A 15,804-nucleotide genomic window follows, 5' to 3' on the forward strand; every position below is an offset into this window, starting at 1 on the left:
AAAAATGACAGAAATGAGAAAGAATGCAATGGTAGAAAGATTGTATCTCACAAAATTCAAGCAAATCAAGAAAACATTTTGCTTGGAGATTGATGGTTGAGTGCATGAAAGAACAGACATATCTCTTAAAGAAAGCAAGAAAGTACCCTTGTGGTCAAGTTAAAAAGTACCCTTTTATCCAAAAGCTCATTTACCCTAAAGCCCATTCAGATGTGACAGTGTACGAATAAATACAGTATTTCCGATGGAAATTTCAGTACTGTATGAGTGGGTTATCTGAGAAAGAAACTAAAAATTAACTTTCATTGTGTTTGGAACAAGGACAATCACAAATGGGAACGTGGTGCTGTCCCTGAAAGCCAAACTTTTCTCACATTAAAAAAAAAAAGTCATTCTCAAATTCTCTTTTCCCTGGTAAAGTATTAAAACCCATCGTCCTTTCCATCTGACTTTCGCTCTTCAGCAGCTCTGAGGAGGTTTGGGCTCCCGGCGGCCCGTAGTTTCCCTGGCAACCGGCAGGAAGCGTCCCCGGGAGCTGAGCCGCCCGTCCCGCGGGGCCGGCGGAGCGGGGACAGCGCTGCCCCCGGCCCGACGCTCCCCGGGATCAGCGGGAGTTGTGGGAACGGGAGAGGGGCCGAGGGGAGCAGGGTGTCCCCCTCGTTCTCGCACTGGGTCTGCGGATGTCCCGCGGGGGCCGGGCCGGCGGCTCTGTGGGAACTCGCGGGAGCGTCTCCGCTGGAGCCTCTCGGCAGTGACGGCGCTCGAAGCCCCGCGTCTCCTTCTGCCGCTGCCCCAGCTGCGCTCGGGAGAGTTGGCGCTCACCAGGGTAAGGAAGCAACGTCGCCTTTCAAACCCTACTGCACTTTTCCTCCTTTGGAAGTAGTCTTTTAGAGGTGTTTTCGTATTTCCGTTTAAAGTGTCTGTCCTTTGCTTGAAGTCTGTCATCTACCAGTAGATGGGTCACTTCTGTATCAAACCTCGTACGTCGCTGGTTTGATTCACGACTGTACTTCAGCCGTCTGATCTCTCTGCAAACACGTGTGAGTGACTTTCCGAGCTCATGACTACACAAGGGCTTTCATCTCTGAAGGTTGAGACCTCCTTATGAAGACTACTTTTCCTGCTCAGTGCCACTTCCACCTCTGCCAGTATATTGCCTCATTGCGTTTTTACAAAGCCATTATCACTGTCCTTACTACTATCTTCATTTCTGTCCCAAAGGGCTGACACTGTTCCTGCTATTGTCACACTTTTTATCGTTTACTTTTTGTCATGGTACAACCACTGACTTTTCTAGATTCAGTTGTTAGTTAAAAACTCAGTAAAGTCCTTGACATGTATCTTGACTACTTCCTGGGAAACAGAATAAATTAAATACATCTGAATTACTTTTTAATACTTTTCTGAGAAAAATATTTACGTTGTTATTAGCAAGCTGACTGTTCATATTATGAGCAATTGTATATTTCAAAGGTTGACACTGATAGCACTATTTTGTGATATATGATGCTACTGTCAAGAACTTATCTGGTGTTTTTATAGTAAAAAAAAAATATTTTGATTCTTATTTTTCTGATAGTTAAAAATATGCCTTGTAACTAATGTGATTAGAGTTTAATGATAATAAGCTGGCATAAAATCAGTAGATTTTCTTTCTGTGTTATTGTTTGTCTTTTAGGGCTTCAAATTATTTCTGGTTTTAATGACTTGCATTTTACCGAATAGTTCATGTAAGTGTCATGTAAGTTTTTGTGTGTTCTGAAGAGACTTAATTGTCTATTTGTGGTATGCTTGTTCTTTTAAAAAGACTGTCACTGGAGACAGGCTGCGTTCTGGAAATAGTAAGATAGAGAAGATAGGATGTACAGTGGGTGAACTGATTTGAATCACTATTTCTGATTAAATCATCCATCAAGAAGTATTGATTTAAACTTTCAGTTTTAGTTTTGCTTTGTATTTTAGCTAATTTGGTAATCATTATTATATGTTGTTTCTTGACATTCACTAAAACTTAGGTGCTAGATTTAATTCTTTACACAAGTCATAAAGACTTAGCATATCTACACAAGTGCTGGGACCTTAGAATTTTTTACCAGAAACAGAAACAATCCTAAAGATTTCATAATTTAGATGATGACTGGGGAATGAGATGCTGGAAAGCTGTGGAAAAGGTCCTGGTCGACAGCAGGTTGAATATGAGTCAGCAGTGCCCTGGCAGCCAGGAGGGCCAACCCTGTCCTGGGGGGCATCAGGCAAAGCATCACCAGTTGGTCAAGGGAAGGGATTGTCCCGCTCTGCTCAGCACTGGTGTGGACTCACCTTGAATATTGTGTGCAGTTTTGGGTGCCACAATAAAGGAAAGATATTAAGCTATTAGAGAGCACCCAAAGAAGGGCAACAAAGGGGGTGAAGGGCCTTGAGGGGAAGCTGTATGAGTAGTGGCTGAGGGCACTTGGTCTGTTCAGCCTGGAGGAGACTGAGGGGAGACCTCATTGCAGTTACAACTTCCTTGTGAGGGGAAGAGGAGGGGCAGGCACTGATCTCTTCTCTCTGGTGACCAGTGACAGGACTTGAGGGAATGTCCTGAAGTTGTGTCAGGGGAGATTTAGGTTGGATATTAGAAAACTTTCTTCACCCAGAGGGTGGTTGGACACTGGAAGAGGCTCCCCAGGGAAGTGGTCACAGCACCAAGGCTGACAGAGTTCAAGAAGCATTTAGATGATAGTCTCAGGCACATGGTGTGATGTGGATGGTCCTGGGCTAAGGGTTGTATTCAGTGATCCTTGTGGGTCCTTTCCAGCTCAGCATATTGTACGATTCTGTGACAAAGTATGTGACTGGAAGTCCTGTTTGGAGGGAAGAATTAGAATAACCAAGCTAAACAAGGACTGTATGTGCAAGAGTCTGGCAGAGATTAGGGCAGGTGGCTTATAGAGCTGTGGGTGTGTGAGTAGCATGGCAAAAAAAATCTGCCTCTCTAGTTCATCCTGATCTCAGTATTTGGAATTTAATCACATTTTTGACAAAAACAGGTGTCATCAACTTGCTAAAGGTGATAGCTGGATGGCAAGCATTCTGCTCATCCTTGAGGCAATGTTTGTTTCTGTGTATTATTTAATTTGCCTCCTATAGTTTTCATTTCTATATATTGTAATTTCTTGTTCACAAAGGAATGTAATTTCTTATTTACTAAATTGTTTTTTACAATCCAGAATGCACCATAGCATAAATTACTGAAAATTAATAATATTCAAAACCAACATTTTCACTCTTTTAGTTTTATTAATATTTGAAAACTTGTAATTTTCCAGGAATAATTTATCTTGTTCATCATAGTGTCAGACTTGGTATGTTAAATAGGCAGAGGACTATTAATTTTATTAGGGACACTTTAACCCAATTGCATACATATATAGTGACACATGTAGCTGGTGCATTGACATTTAGAAGAGAAGTGTATCTAAATCAGTATTTAAGGATGTAAACAGAAGGTTATTTTTGCACTCTTTTAAAAAAATAAAAGTCGTTCTTCTTACGTGGAATTGGAATTAATTTTCTGTGTTCTTTCTTTGCTGCCTTACATTTCTGTTCTCATCTCTTACTGATTCTGCATTGGGTTTTTTGTGTCCTGAATGTACTTGCACTTCTCTTCATTTCTTCATCCTGGCTATTCCTCAGATTGTTGCTTTCTTCTGATGTAACTGTACCCAACCAGACTATTTCACTCTGGGCTCTTCTGCTGAGCCCCGTAATGCTGCTTGCATTCCTGTAGGCTACCTAAAGGCAGACTGTAGCTAATTCACTGTAGCTGCAGGTCTCAAAGAACACAAGAAAAGGGGAGCAGGTTAGGAAATGTGTGCATTTGAAAGACCAAGTGACAAGACTGTTAAAGTTATCCCATGCACTGCATAGGATGTATAAGAATAAGCCTTTGTTTCCTGGTGCACTTATTCAGATTTTCTTGATTGTTTGTTCATGTCAGTTTTATGGCCTCAGGATTCTAACCCTTGATAGTCTGTCATATAGGAATGAAAATTATTTTATGTTTTTAATATTTTTTTTATTTTAGGAAGCAATGTTCTAAGAATGTCATCACACATCCAAATAAAAACAAAGACTGCACCACAGAAAAGCAAGACATCCTCTCCTTTACCATGTTCTCCAGAACCTGCAATTAAACCACAGCCAAAGCCTAGTGACAAGCTGAATCCTAAAACTATCGATCCGGTATGTATAGGTGATGGGGGGTTTGTTTGTTTGTTTAAAATCCATCTCTGGTTGGAAAAAATTTCTTTACTTTATGAAATGACATGCAGAACATGCTTCCTCTGGTCCTATTTTTTAAATTTAAATTAAACTTTTGTTATTAATCATACATTCCCTACCTTCTAAGCCAAATGCCTGAGGCATAACATTGTTTATTACATTTTTAATAAATGTGTTTTGGTACAATTGTGGCTTGCATGGTAACTGTTATCTTCTATGTACTATTGCCCTAAAAAGAGATTTAGAGCTAAGAGATAAAGAGAGTTGGTTTGTTGTTGTTTTTTTTTTAATATACTTCTAAACTTTGATACCTGCTGCTTTAGAGGAACTTATTGCAGTTATGCAATGAAACTAAGAATCAGGCAGCATCTTGAAGATCATCAAGACTTCATGAAATCTAGCAAATTAATTGCTGGTGAGCATTATATGAAACTCACAATTACTGTGAATATGTAATACTTAGGAAAAATATGGGGTCTTGGGAGCAGAATAATGAATGGAGTCACTTATTTCATGGAAGTCACGTACCTGAAGAACTAGCATTGAATACATGAATTATAGCTCACCACTGGTCCACATAATTTGACAATTAGTAATGTCACAGGCTTTTTGGAAAGTGAATTAAATGCAGGAGTAGTTTGGTGAGGTAGTAGTTTGCAATAAACAGAGGCAGAATACTTTAATGTGGGCATCTTTTTTACTTTAAATCTTTTTGCAAGTAGCACAATGACTTAAGCCATGAAGTCATCAAATCATGCAAACAATTTTAATGATTTTAATGTAGGTTCAAACACTCAAAAGAGAAAAATTAAGATTTCATGGTATTTGCTTTTAAATGCTTTGTGATAAGATGTTTAAAATGGGAAGCATCATTGAATGATCATACTAATAAATAACACAATAGTTCATATGGATAGGAACCATGTATATGATAAAAACCAAATTTGTGCAGCTTTTCTGCCTATGAAGCTCCTAGTTTCCTTCTCCAGTGAGTTCTTTCTAGATTCTCACCCAGTATGAACCTCCCTGTGCATTTCCAGTGCCTTCATACCATCTTGCCCAATTTTTGGTATTTCTCCCACATCTTGCCACCTTGTACTTTTGTCTATACTCAGATCAAGATGGAACTGCATAAAACTGCCTTCTGCATGTTACCAATATAAATACAAGAGCATAAGGAAAGTGAGAGCTCCTTAATCTGTTAAGTAAAGAACCTGTAAGGCTTCAGTATTAACATTTGCAAGAGAAAATAGAAAAATAAGGTAATTCCATTGGGAGAACGCTGATTCTACATTATTTATTCATTTTAAAAATTCCCTAGCCAGACAATTCTGAAGAGCAGTTTTCTGATAAGTGTATCAAATATATGTTTTCCACCCCATACCTGCAGTTCTTTTTTTATTTATTTGTTTTAGAATCATATGACTAAGTTCTTTTTTTGGTAAACTGCATTTTAACATATTTATAATAGTTATAAAACTTTACTGTTATAATTAAATAATGCTCCTTCTCTCTGTCCTTGCAGTTTGGTGCTTATTCTCGACCAACATCTGCATTTGCTGCTACATATGCTAAAGGAGGCATTCCGTGCAGGTGTGTAGGGTTTGTTTAAATTTTTACTAAATATATTATGAAATACATCTCTTCATGTTTGATATTTTAGTTAGGTTGCTTGATTCCATTCATTTCTGGAAAGATTTCTAATGCTCAGCTCTTTTCAAAGCAAAAAGCAAATTTCCATGCCTCTGAAATTATCTTCATTTGTTTTTTTTTTATGCTGTATTAATACTAAAACCACATTTTTAAAGAATAGTTAAGTTTTTGCAGACTCGATTTCTCCAGGTAATCTTGTTTACTTCTCCCTACTAGCAAAGATAGTAAAATTAGTGCCATTTTAGTGAGTAGACCTCTTGCAGCCTTTTTCATCTGAAGTACTTAGTATGACAACATTTTATTGAATATTCCAATTCTGTAGTTGTCAGCAATATCAGATATTAACAAAAATACTTGTAAGTAATAGTTTATGGTGTTTTAAATTACTTTTGGATAGCCAATAAACATTTTAGTGTTTTCTTACTAGGATGCAGAATTTAAAAAAATTTAAGTAATCATTAATACAATGTACATGTGTTTACTTGTATAAAATAATCATTAATACATAGCCTTTATCTGTATCTTAGGAGTAAATAATAAATTCCAATATGATTTTCTTTCAGTTCCAACTGATTTCCCTTACCATTTGAGGAAAATGTTTCTTGCTACTTATCAAAATAAGTAACTTTGCAAAAGGAGCGTCTTCAGTGTTGGCATGAGAGGCATCTATAATTTTTATAACCTTTATTTTCTGATTTCTGTGTGATTAGGAGCAGAATTTTGGAAACTGCTGTATTTTGGGAAATTATTATAATTTCACTGTTAAATACCATTATACATAGACTAGGTTGGACTTGATGATCTCAGAGGTCTTTTCCAACCTAATGGATTCTGGGATTCTGTGATTTTGCTAAGGAGAACATGAGATTGTGTATATAACACAGTAACACCACAAACTAATTGCTGATACATTTAAAGCGAGTAGTGGTAGTAATAAATTATGTATTCTTATATGATGATTTGTTAAAACTTTGTTCTTTATATAGGTTAGTGCATGGATCAGTAAAGCATAAACTGCAATGGGAATGCCTTCCTGAAACTGTTCCCTTTGATCCTCTCCTTGTAACACTGGCAGAGGTAAACTCAATTTCTTGCAACATTAAGCATACAACCATTTCCTAATTGCAAATGTCATTTATTAACAATCTAAGCTAGCTGATTTAGGTTCACACACTAGGGAAATACAAAAAAAAAATTTGTGAAGATCTTGTATGAATGAAAATGGTCAAGAGCATTGCTATTTGTAGTTCTTTAGTTAGAGCATTCTGAGAGAGCTAGGTAGAGCTGTTTAATCTTCAGCATACTGGCCAAATGCAAGACTGCATCTCAGATTTCCAACTGCTGAATGAAATCTTCAATCCATTTGTAGTTTTGCAGGTTCTTTTGTAAACTAAATTGCTTTGATTATTTTTTTATATTAAGCCTACCTGTTGAAGTAAGTGTGTTCTTCTCAATAGATTGAACTAATACAATGAAAATAGCATCCTGTAAATAAACTGAAGAGCAGTACTATGCATTATGTTGAGGCTTCTATTTTCTCAGAACCATCTGTGACATTTATCACCAAGTATGTTTCAGGTGTCTAAATAAATGATGAATCCAATGCTGTAGATAGAATAAAGTGCATATCCAGAGGTGGCTTATTCTCTTTTTTTTTTTTTTTTTTTTATTTTTAAAAGATTAAACAAAACTGTCAATTCCTAAAGTAACATAAAGCTCCTATTGTGGAAAGAAGAAAGGCTTCAGCCATTGCCCTTTAAATCTTTGAATTCTGCCAGTCAGGCCTTCTACACTAGAAGGGCATCTTTGTACCATCAACAAGTTTTTGATGTTACAGAGAGGAATGTGTGGTGGGGGGCATCTTTCCTTCCATAGTTCATCTTCTATTTTTTTTTTTCCTTTAGGGTACAAAAACATAGCCTGCTTTTGTTCCTGGTCTTGTTGAAAAAATACCTTGGGTAGTTAGATTAAAGGTAGTACACATATTGATTCAATAGGCAGTATTCATAATGTGAGTTTTAATATTCAGTGCTCCAAAAGAAAAATGAATTAGAATATTCTGTGAGGAGAGTTGTACTGAGTGGCTCCACATGGTGGAGTTAGTGTACTTTATGTTTTGAACTGATCTGACAAAATCTAAACATTATCTTGCTGCTATGTGGAACTTTTTAAATGTGTTTTTGTTTAAAAGAAGGCACACTATTAAGAAACACATTTTACATTTGCAACAGGGACTAAGAGAGACAAAACATCCCTATACATTTGTTTCAAAGGAGGGCTTTAGAGAATTACTTCAGGTTGAAGGTGCTGCTGAAAAAGCAATTCCCTTGTTGCCTCGTCTAGTTCCAGTCTTAAAGGCTACACTGGTATGTCTTACTCTTCATGAAGAGATTTTAATGGGTTTGATTTTTTTTTTTACTAGTAAGAACTACATGGAAAATATTAATGTGATAAATCTACTGCATGGGTTTTGGTTTGGGGGTTGGGAATGGTTTCTCTTTCTCTTGTAAACCCTGCCTTGGTTTATTAGCTAAATATGTATTTAACTGTAAATTCAAATGGGCAACTCGTTATAGCTGTATGACAGTAGCTATGGGCAAATTTTGTGGAAATGTTCTATTAAAGGTCTGTATATAAGCAGAAATAAATATATGTATTTGTGGTGTTTTTATACATCCACATGCAAAAAATAGAAATGAGGTGAAGTAAAATAGAGATGGAATAAATAATCATCTGTTACATCTAACAATTCAAAACATGCTGCAAAGGTAAAATAGAATATGTCAATGAGGAAAAGGGAAGAATACAGTTAAAATATTTGTGGTCATATTCTTAATTTTTAAAATGTTTTTAACTTTTCTATTCCTTCAGAAAACAAAGTGAGATATTGGCTCACTTTGGTTATCTTTTTTGGCTCTTTTTCATATTTTTCAGAGCCCTTTTCTGGTTCAGCAAGTAGCTGTTCTTTAATCTAGCTGTGTTTCAGTTTTGATTTTATAGAGATTGCTGAAAGCTTGAAAATTCTTTGTGATCTCAAATCAGAGGTGTAACAGAAGTTCAGAATTCTGTGTTATCAGTATATTTGATTTAGTTTGAAGACAAAATTAGAAATATTATTCTTACCTATTCCTCAATTACTGTTACTCATCTGATAATTTTTATTGTTGCACTGCTTTGGTATAAAGTCTTCTTAAACCTTCTACTGCACAAGCAATCTATCACTTCTAGTTAAAAAGAAAACATTCAGGTCTCAAATGCTGGAGTGAAAAAATAATTGTTTAAATAAACTTAAAATTTAGTACAAGAACAAAATAAATTCTTATGAGTCTGTTTCTCCACTAGAGGAAAAGTGAATAGTTAAACCATTAGAGAACTTAGGGATGGAAGAACCTTCCCATGGGAGAAATAAAGATGACAAGGAACCCTAGAAGTAGATAAGAGCTAGATAATTGCTGGCAGGTTACAAAGGTGTAGAGAGAACTAAATGAATTGAGGCAGAAAGTCATTGGCTCCACTGTTTCTCCAACAAAGGAAGTTATTCTTATGAATTACGTAGAAATTACATTGAATAATTACATTTGTAAGTAAAATGGTGTCTCCCCATTTCAGCATATCTGCATTTGAATGGTTATTTCTAATATGCTATGCAATACTGAAATTGTTGGTGTAGTAAGCTGTTTTGCATGCCAAATTTTTTTATTTTATCAATACTAAATTGTAGTTTCCTTGTCTCAGAAGAAATGCAAGAGTTTTGCTGACATTTTGTTGATACTTTTGGTTCTACTTTAAAAATATACTTCTGTTTTTAAATGTGGCCTCTGGAGACTAATATTCAGTCCTGTTGTACTTGTATTTCTAAACATTATAGCAATTGGCAATTGCACAGTAATTCTAGTGTTTAAAAATACTACATGCAATCATAATGCAGAGATTGCAGTTTAGAAAAACTTTTGTGTTTGTGTGAATATTACTGATAGGGTTTTCTTTCTTCCCCCTCTGAAGGCCCATGCAGACGATGAAGTATTTGGAAGGGGATTGGATGCTTTAGTTCAACTGAGTGCTGTTGTTGGCCCATCTCTTAATGATCATCTTAAACACCTACTCACAAATGTAAGTTTTTAATGCTGTAGTAAAAAATCCTTTGTATTGTCATGGTACTTTTGTTGAGATGTTTCCTGTAATATCTGCACAGATACAGCGGAGGACTCAGCAGTTCCATGAAAAGCACTATTTCATATATTCCTCTGAGTGAGTCCTTCATTCTTTAATAATATGGTGACTTATAAAGTTCTAGCAATGTCCAAAAACTGTTGTTAACATTAACTGGAGAATAATGGAAGTATAGGCCTGAGGAGAAATAGATGCTATGTTTTGGAGGAAAGTTTATTACCAAATGAGTTTTCCATTTTGTGTGTGAACATTTTAACAAAACTGTGACAGTTTCAATAAATTAACTTAAGCAAATATTCCCACTTCTTTCAGATGAGAATTCCGCTCAAAGAAGTTTTCATTAAATAAGCTTAGAGTAGAATTATGAGAAGTATTGTTATGCTGAGTCCTTCTGAGGACATCCTTCCTCTGTCAGATGGGCTTTTCATGGTTTCATTTAGCCTGCTTGCAAAGTGCACTTTTACAGCAAAATAAAAGGACCTTTTTTGACATCCAGTGCAGAAGAGAGAAATTGCAACAGTTTTTTTAAAGTATTTCCACTGTAATAAATCTCTCAATGCATGTGAAAAATGTGTTAACTTTTTATGTAGACAGCCCTTTAAGAATGACTTTTTTTTAAGGTTGGTACTTCTTTCGAATTTGTTTGCTAAAAGAAAAAAATAAAATAAATATTTTTGTTGGCTAATAGATTCAGGTTTTTTAAGTTAACCTTATATTCCTCTGCCTTGACTGAGTTCCATACTTTAACATTCTTTTCATCCTTAATTTTCCAAAAATGAAATAAAGTAACAAAATAGACTTACTATACCCTTTTTCCTATATATTGTACTATATTGTGCAACAAACCTTTTTATTTTTCTTTTCCAATAGCTATCAAGGAGATTAATGGACAAGAAATTCAGAGAAAGAGTTACAGTTACTTTACAAAAATTGGAGCAATATGGTGGAAAGGTGAGTTGATCAGATAATTATTCTGTAATCTGGACATTTGAATGCAATTTTGCCAAAACAACTTTTATCTCTGTCTTTCTTGCCATGTTCTTGCTTCAGTAGACCTGGGATGCATGCTTTGTATTCCATTTTCTGAGACTAAATATGTTTCTCAACAGGATTTACTCTTGCTAGAAGTTACTTTTTGCTGTTATTGATGATGCCTGCCCATTCCCCCTAAGAGCTTATTGTTTGGGTTATTTACTGAGGAGTTCTGACACGCACATTCCAACTCACCTTGGTTAACTGAGAGCTTAGATCTATAATTGCTATAAATCAAAAAATACACTTTAAGGAATAGGTGGCAGAGGTTTCTTCTGATGAACATTCCGTTGCCATTTTATGTTGTGCTGTACATTGTACAGAAATGAGGAAAGAAGAAAAAGTGAGGAGTGTTGGGTTGGATATTCATCTAAAAGAGAAAATATTTGCTTTTTTGACCCTATGAACGCTTCTGTGTGATATATTCAATGGTGATTCATAAAGAATAGGAATAACCTGAAGAGTAGGGACCATAAATACAGGTCCACCAGTTCTGAGCTTATGCACCTTAATCAGTAGGTGCCCAAATAATCAGTAGACATCACTTCATTTTTTTGTGTGTGTGCTCATATTCATTTAAGGGCAGTAGCAGTGTTCAGTTACAGACTTGAAAAACATTACAACAAATGAAGGAGGATGAGAGGTTTTTTTTTATATGAAGTGCGACAAGAAAAGAAAAATGATTTCTCATCTCTGCATTCTGAAAATTTAGGTCTAGATGATGTAACTAATCCAGTGAGTCATTAAACTCTAACTCTTCTGTCAATCCCCTGATTTCTTGTTGTCTGGTTCTTTTATGAGTAGGTCTTTCTGTGTGTCTTTTAAAAATACTCCTAAATTGTGATTATGAGCAATATTATATAATCCAATTAATTAATTTATCAAATTTCTATTCTAAATTACTTATAAAGTGTACGATTCTTACTTTTATTAGAAGTCTCTTCTAGAATATTACTCTTCTGTTTAAAAATCCTTATTGTTTCATGTCTGTATTTATGTCCAGTTTTATGTATGGGTTTACATGTCCCTTCTCTTGAAATTTTACTCTCCAGCATTAGTTATCACAATCATCCATTTTCTGTTTATTATTTTCAGCCCTTTTGACAGTAAATTTCTCATCAAATAGTTACTTTTTAGTTTTCTACTGTTTCATAATAGCAAAGATCACTAAGTAAACATTGTGAATTATGCATTTTATAGAGACTGTATGAATACTGTCATACATAGTGCTAGTGCTCCTTATTTTGTTTAACTTTGTTTTGTTTTCTTCAACAGCCAACTGTGGCTATCATCAAATCGAAAATTCCAACCTATTGTTCTATCTCCCCTTGAACAAGAAATCTATAGTGATTTGTACTGTAAGGTGAAGTTTGGAAAGAAGCTGCCTGTGAACATCACTGACACTTATTTGGGGTATGATATATTCCCTTAAAATAATCACAATTCTTCACTATGATGGAGAGTGGGAGTCTTATCAGTTTGAGAATATGTAATTACAGAAGACTTCTCTATATTTGCATATGCATTGTGCTTATGATGACATTGATTAACCTGCTGTTATTTCAAAAGCAGAGTAAATATTGATTCTTATTTTGTCGTAAACTACAATTTCATTTAATATATCTGCAGTGCTTAACATGTTTTGTATATTTGGGTGATGCAAACAAATTTGGCAGTAATTACTTAAATAGTAAGTAACTTGGTGTTAAATGACATATTTATACCTGCTTTTGAAACATATGACTTATTTTGTGACAGGCACAGATGGACGCATTTAGACATAGAACTGTGAGCACTCATAGACTTCTTCAGAGTCAGCTTTTCAAGGTGTGAAGCTGAACACACCAAACAAGGAGCATATGGTGCAAAGCTGAACTTGCTCAGTGCATTCTCAGCACATTGTTTTGAAATGCTGGGAAGGCTTGGAGAATACAGTGCAAAGGTATCAGGTTGCTCCCCAGATCCACAGCCTAGGGTTTGCTCAGCTAATTCGTTCCAGTTAGCTTTGGGCCTGCTGAATGGGAGCTGGATGTAGGAGGCAACTTCAGAGTATTTACACTGTGCTCCCTTTGCACTGAGTTCAGGAATGTCACAGATATGCTTGGGACTAGCTTGTGAATTCCAGACTAGACAAGTTAATAAACTTCTGAACATGGAAGCTATAAAAAAATAGGAGTTAAAAACAACAAAAGCATTTTAGATGCCAGCTTACCTCTCTGTCAAGCCTTGTAGGTTGCAGCATTTGCTCATGATTGTATTTGAACTTGACTGCAAAATAATTCCATAATGTTGGAAGGGAGGGATATTTTTGTCATCAGAAGATACTGATGCGTAGAGTATTAAAAAAGTCTGTCATGTGAAAGCAATTTCAGCTTTTTTTTTGAAAATTACTACTGCTTGACTAAATTAAATTTACCTCAGGACTGTGGTATGATTGCTGCTGAGATAAGAACTGTGCTAAGTCAAGATAAATGTATTTAGGCTTTTTTTTTTTTAATTGTATTTCTTCAGTTAACAATTTTGCCAACAAGTATTTAACAAGTGAAAAAAATTGCTCATGGTCCTTTTTTTTCATGTTTACTTTATTTTTTTTTTTACAAAATGTGCACATTTAGTTTACACAAACACGCTACAGCAGATTTCAGGTGTACATGTATTGTACTACTCTTATCCTACACTGGTGATAGCAGAGCAGCCTTCAACATGCCTGTAACATCCCATCTCTACACCAGAATAGATACCTGATTTATTTTTACAAAAGAATGCTTGCAACGTTCTTTCTACTTCATTAATTCACATTTTCTGCAGCAATGTCACAATGAAGGTTGGCCTATCTCAATAGCATTTCACCTATTTTAAAATATTGTCATAAACTCTGTGGACAATATATCTTAAAAATTACATGGATGGAGGGGCATTGTTATATTTTAGGTGCATACTTTTTTAGAAAAATCTTTCTAGGTTCAGAATAAATAGCTCCAATCTTAATGAAGAAATGATCCTAAAAAAATGTAATGCATTTATCACATATAGATGATATATAGCTGAAGTTTCCATTTCTTCCTGATTCTGTCTCATAGTTACAGATATTACAAAAAGCTGAAATAGATGTTAGCCTGACTAGCAGTCATTATTAGTAGATGTTACTACATAGGGATATTCATTCTCAGCACTGAAGTGGGATGGAAGTTTCAAAGGAAGTTCATGCCTTTTTATTTATTAAAGGCAAAAAGACACATACTTATGAAAAAAGTGTTAGGATCCAGTTAAGCTTTCTTCATGAAAAATTAGAAGATCCTTAATTTTAAGCTAAGAACTTTGCAGACACATCCAAGAAGAATTAGAAATACAATATGTAGGACGCCTGGTATTCCTGTCGTGATAGATTTACTAGGTAAGTGTGATTGATAGAAGCTTACTCATATTTTTTACAGAATAAATCTACCTATAAGCAGTTTGGGTTTTTGTTCTATAACAGTTCTTCCTCTCAGGTTATCAATTTTGTTAGGTTTGGGTTTTTTTTCTTTGGAAGAGAAAAGCAAGTCAAAGGTGGAAGGCAATTGCAGCAAGATGTGCATTGCACACTGATTATAGCATTAACTCTAAGTGTTATTCAAAAATGAGGACTACACCATAGAAATGGGAAAAGAAAATACATGATAGTGCCTCTGTATAAATTAGAAGCTAAGTTTTGAGAAATACACTTGAATACCTGGAGTTTAATCCAGTAAAAATGAGTAGCAAAACTAAGAATATATTTTTAATCTCCTTGTGATTGTATCTGTTTTAACTAGGGTTTGGAATGATAATAAAACTGCATACTGTCTGTTTGAATTTGGAGTAAAAACTTGGTTTTTCAGTACAATCTTGTTAACTAAGTAGCCGCTGTTGAAGAGCTAAATTTAATAATTTGGAAAGAATTTTTTGTTGGGAAGAGTTTATAATAAAAAATTTACTTGCATAATCCATGTCTCAGTGTAAAGCTGAGTAACTTTATTTATGATAAAGTGGGAAATCCATCTTTTAGATAATGTTGCTGAATAGCTCATATTTGTCCATTAGTTGTAGATCTAATGTCTTCATTAAATCACATTTTCAAAGAGCTGCATGGATCGCATTATATTCTCATCCTGTAAAAAAAGACAATAAAAAACCAAAAATCATACACCATTACAAATGTAGCTGGCCAATATCTATAGTGCCATGGTGTAGAACTAACTGTATTTTGGTTAATTACAACATTTTCTTTCAGCTTCTTTAGAGAAATTGTTAGCAGAAAAAGGCTGTTAATGGATCTATGCTTAAATAAGTTTTTGTATATATTAATGAGACCAAAACTACCCTGTCAAGGATTTTCTTAATACATATTAAGAAAATTAAGTCTGCAGTATTTCAGAGGCTATCAGTTTATACCCACTATAAAATAGTACATTTAGACAATGGAACTCATGGAATAGTTGTACCTGAAGTGCAACTCCATACATGGAATTGCTACTTCTGTGCATTGTACAGAGGAGCCTTTTTGCAATTTTAGGACATCCTGCTACATAGCTAGGGATGACTCTAACATAAAATAGATTGAAGTGTGCATCTTTGCATGAACTGAAGAGTCAATCAGTTTGGCAAGTATCACAACACTCTTCAGCTCCTCAGTTCAGATTTTTTATGTGCTCACACTGAAAG

At 35.1% G+C, this 15,804-nt stretch overlaps 2 protein-coding genes across 8 annotated transcripts in view; one reads left to right on the plus strand and one right to left on the minus strand.

Moving 5' to 3' along the window:
* Positions 1–502: 502 nt before the first annotated feature.
* The window catches only part of PACRGL (parkin coregulated like), a 41,077-nt gene continuing 25,775 nt past the window's right edge, over positions 503–15,804 (plus strand). For 3 of the 5 annotated variants that reach the window (XR_007900521.1, XR_007900519.1, XR_007900518.1), the window contains exons 1-8: positions 685–826; positions 4,070–4,227; positions 5,792–5,859; positions 6,906–6,996; positions 8,151–8,285; positions 9,922–10,029; positions 10,960–11,040; positions 12,397–12,534. Coding sequence is in view for 1 of the 5 variants with exons in the window: in XM_051771510.1 (XP_051627470.1) it covers positions 4,087–4,227; positions 5,792–5,859; positions 6,906–6,996; positions 8,151–8,285; positions 9,922–10,029; positions 10,960–11,040; positions 12,397–12,453 (681 nt within the window). In the remaining 4 variants the exon portion in view is untranslated. Of the gene's footprint in view, positions 827–4,069; positions 4,228–5,791; positions 5,860–6,905; positions 6,997–8,150; positions 8,286–9,921; positions 10,030–10,959; positions 11,041–12,396; positions 13,484–15,804 lie in introns of those variants that run through there. The other 2 variants (XR_007900517.1, XM_051771510.1) reach the window with 2 other exon arrangements.
* Positions 15,086–15,804, minus strand: part of KCNIP4 (potassium voltage-gated channel interacting protein 4) — a 101,905-nt gene continuing 101,186 nt past the window's right edge. For all 3 annotated transcript variants that reach the window (XM_051771508.1, XM_051771509.1, XM_051771507.1), the window contains exon 8: positions 15,086–15,251. In XM_051771508.1, the coding sequence (XP_051627468.1) occupies positions 15,204–15,251 (48 nt within the window). In that variant the 3' untranslated portion in view covers positions 15,086–15,203. The remainder of the gene's footprint in view (positions 15,252–15,804) is intronic.

Source organism: Manacus candei, unplaced genomic scaffold (assembly GCF_025592945.1).
Source record: "Manacus candei isolate 608988 ecotype Guabito, Panama unplaced genomic scaffold, ASM2559294v1 h1tg000135l, whole genome shotgun sequence".
In the NCBI taxonomy this organism is placed as follows: domain Eukaryota; kingdom Metazoa; phylum Chordata; class Aves; order Passeriformes; family Pipridae; genus Manacus; species Manacus candei.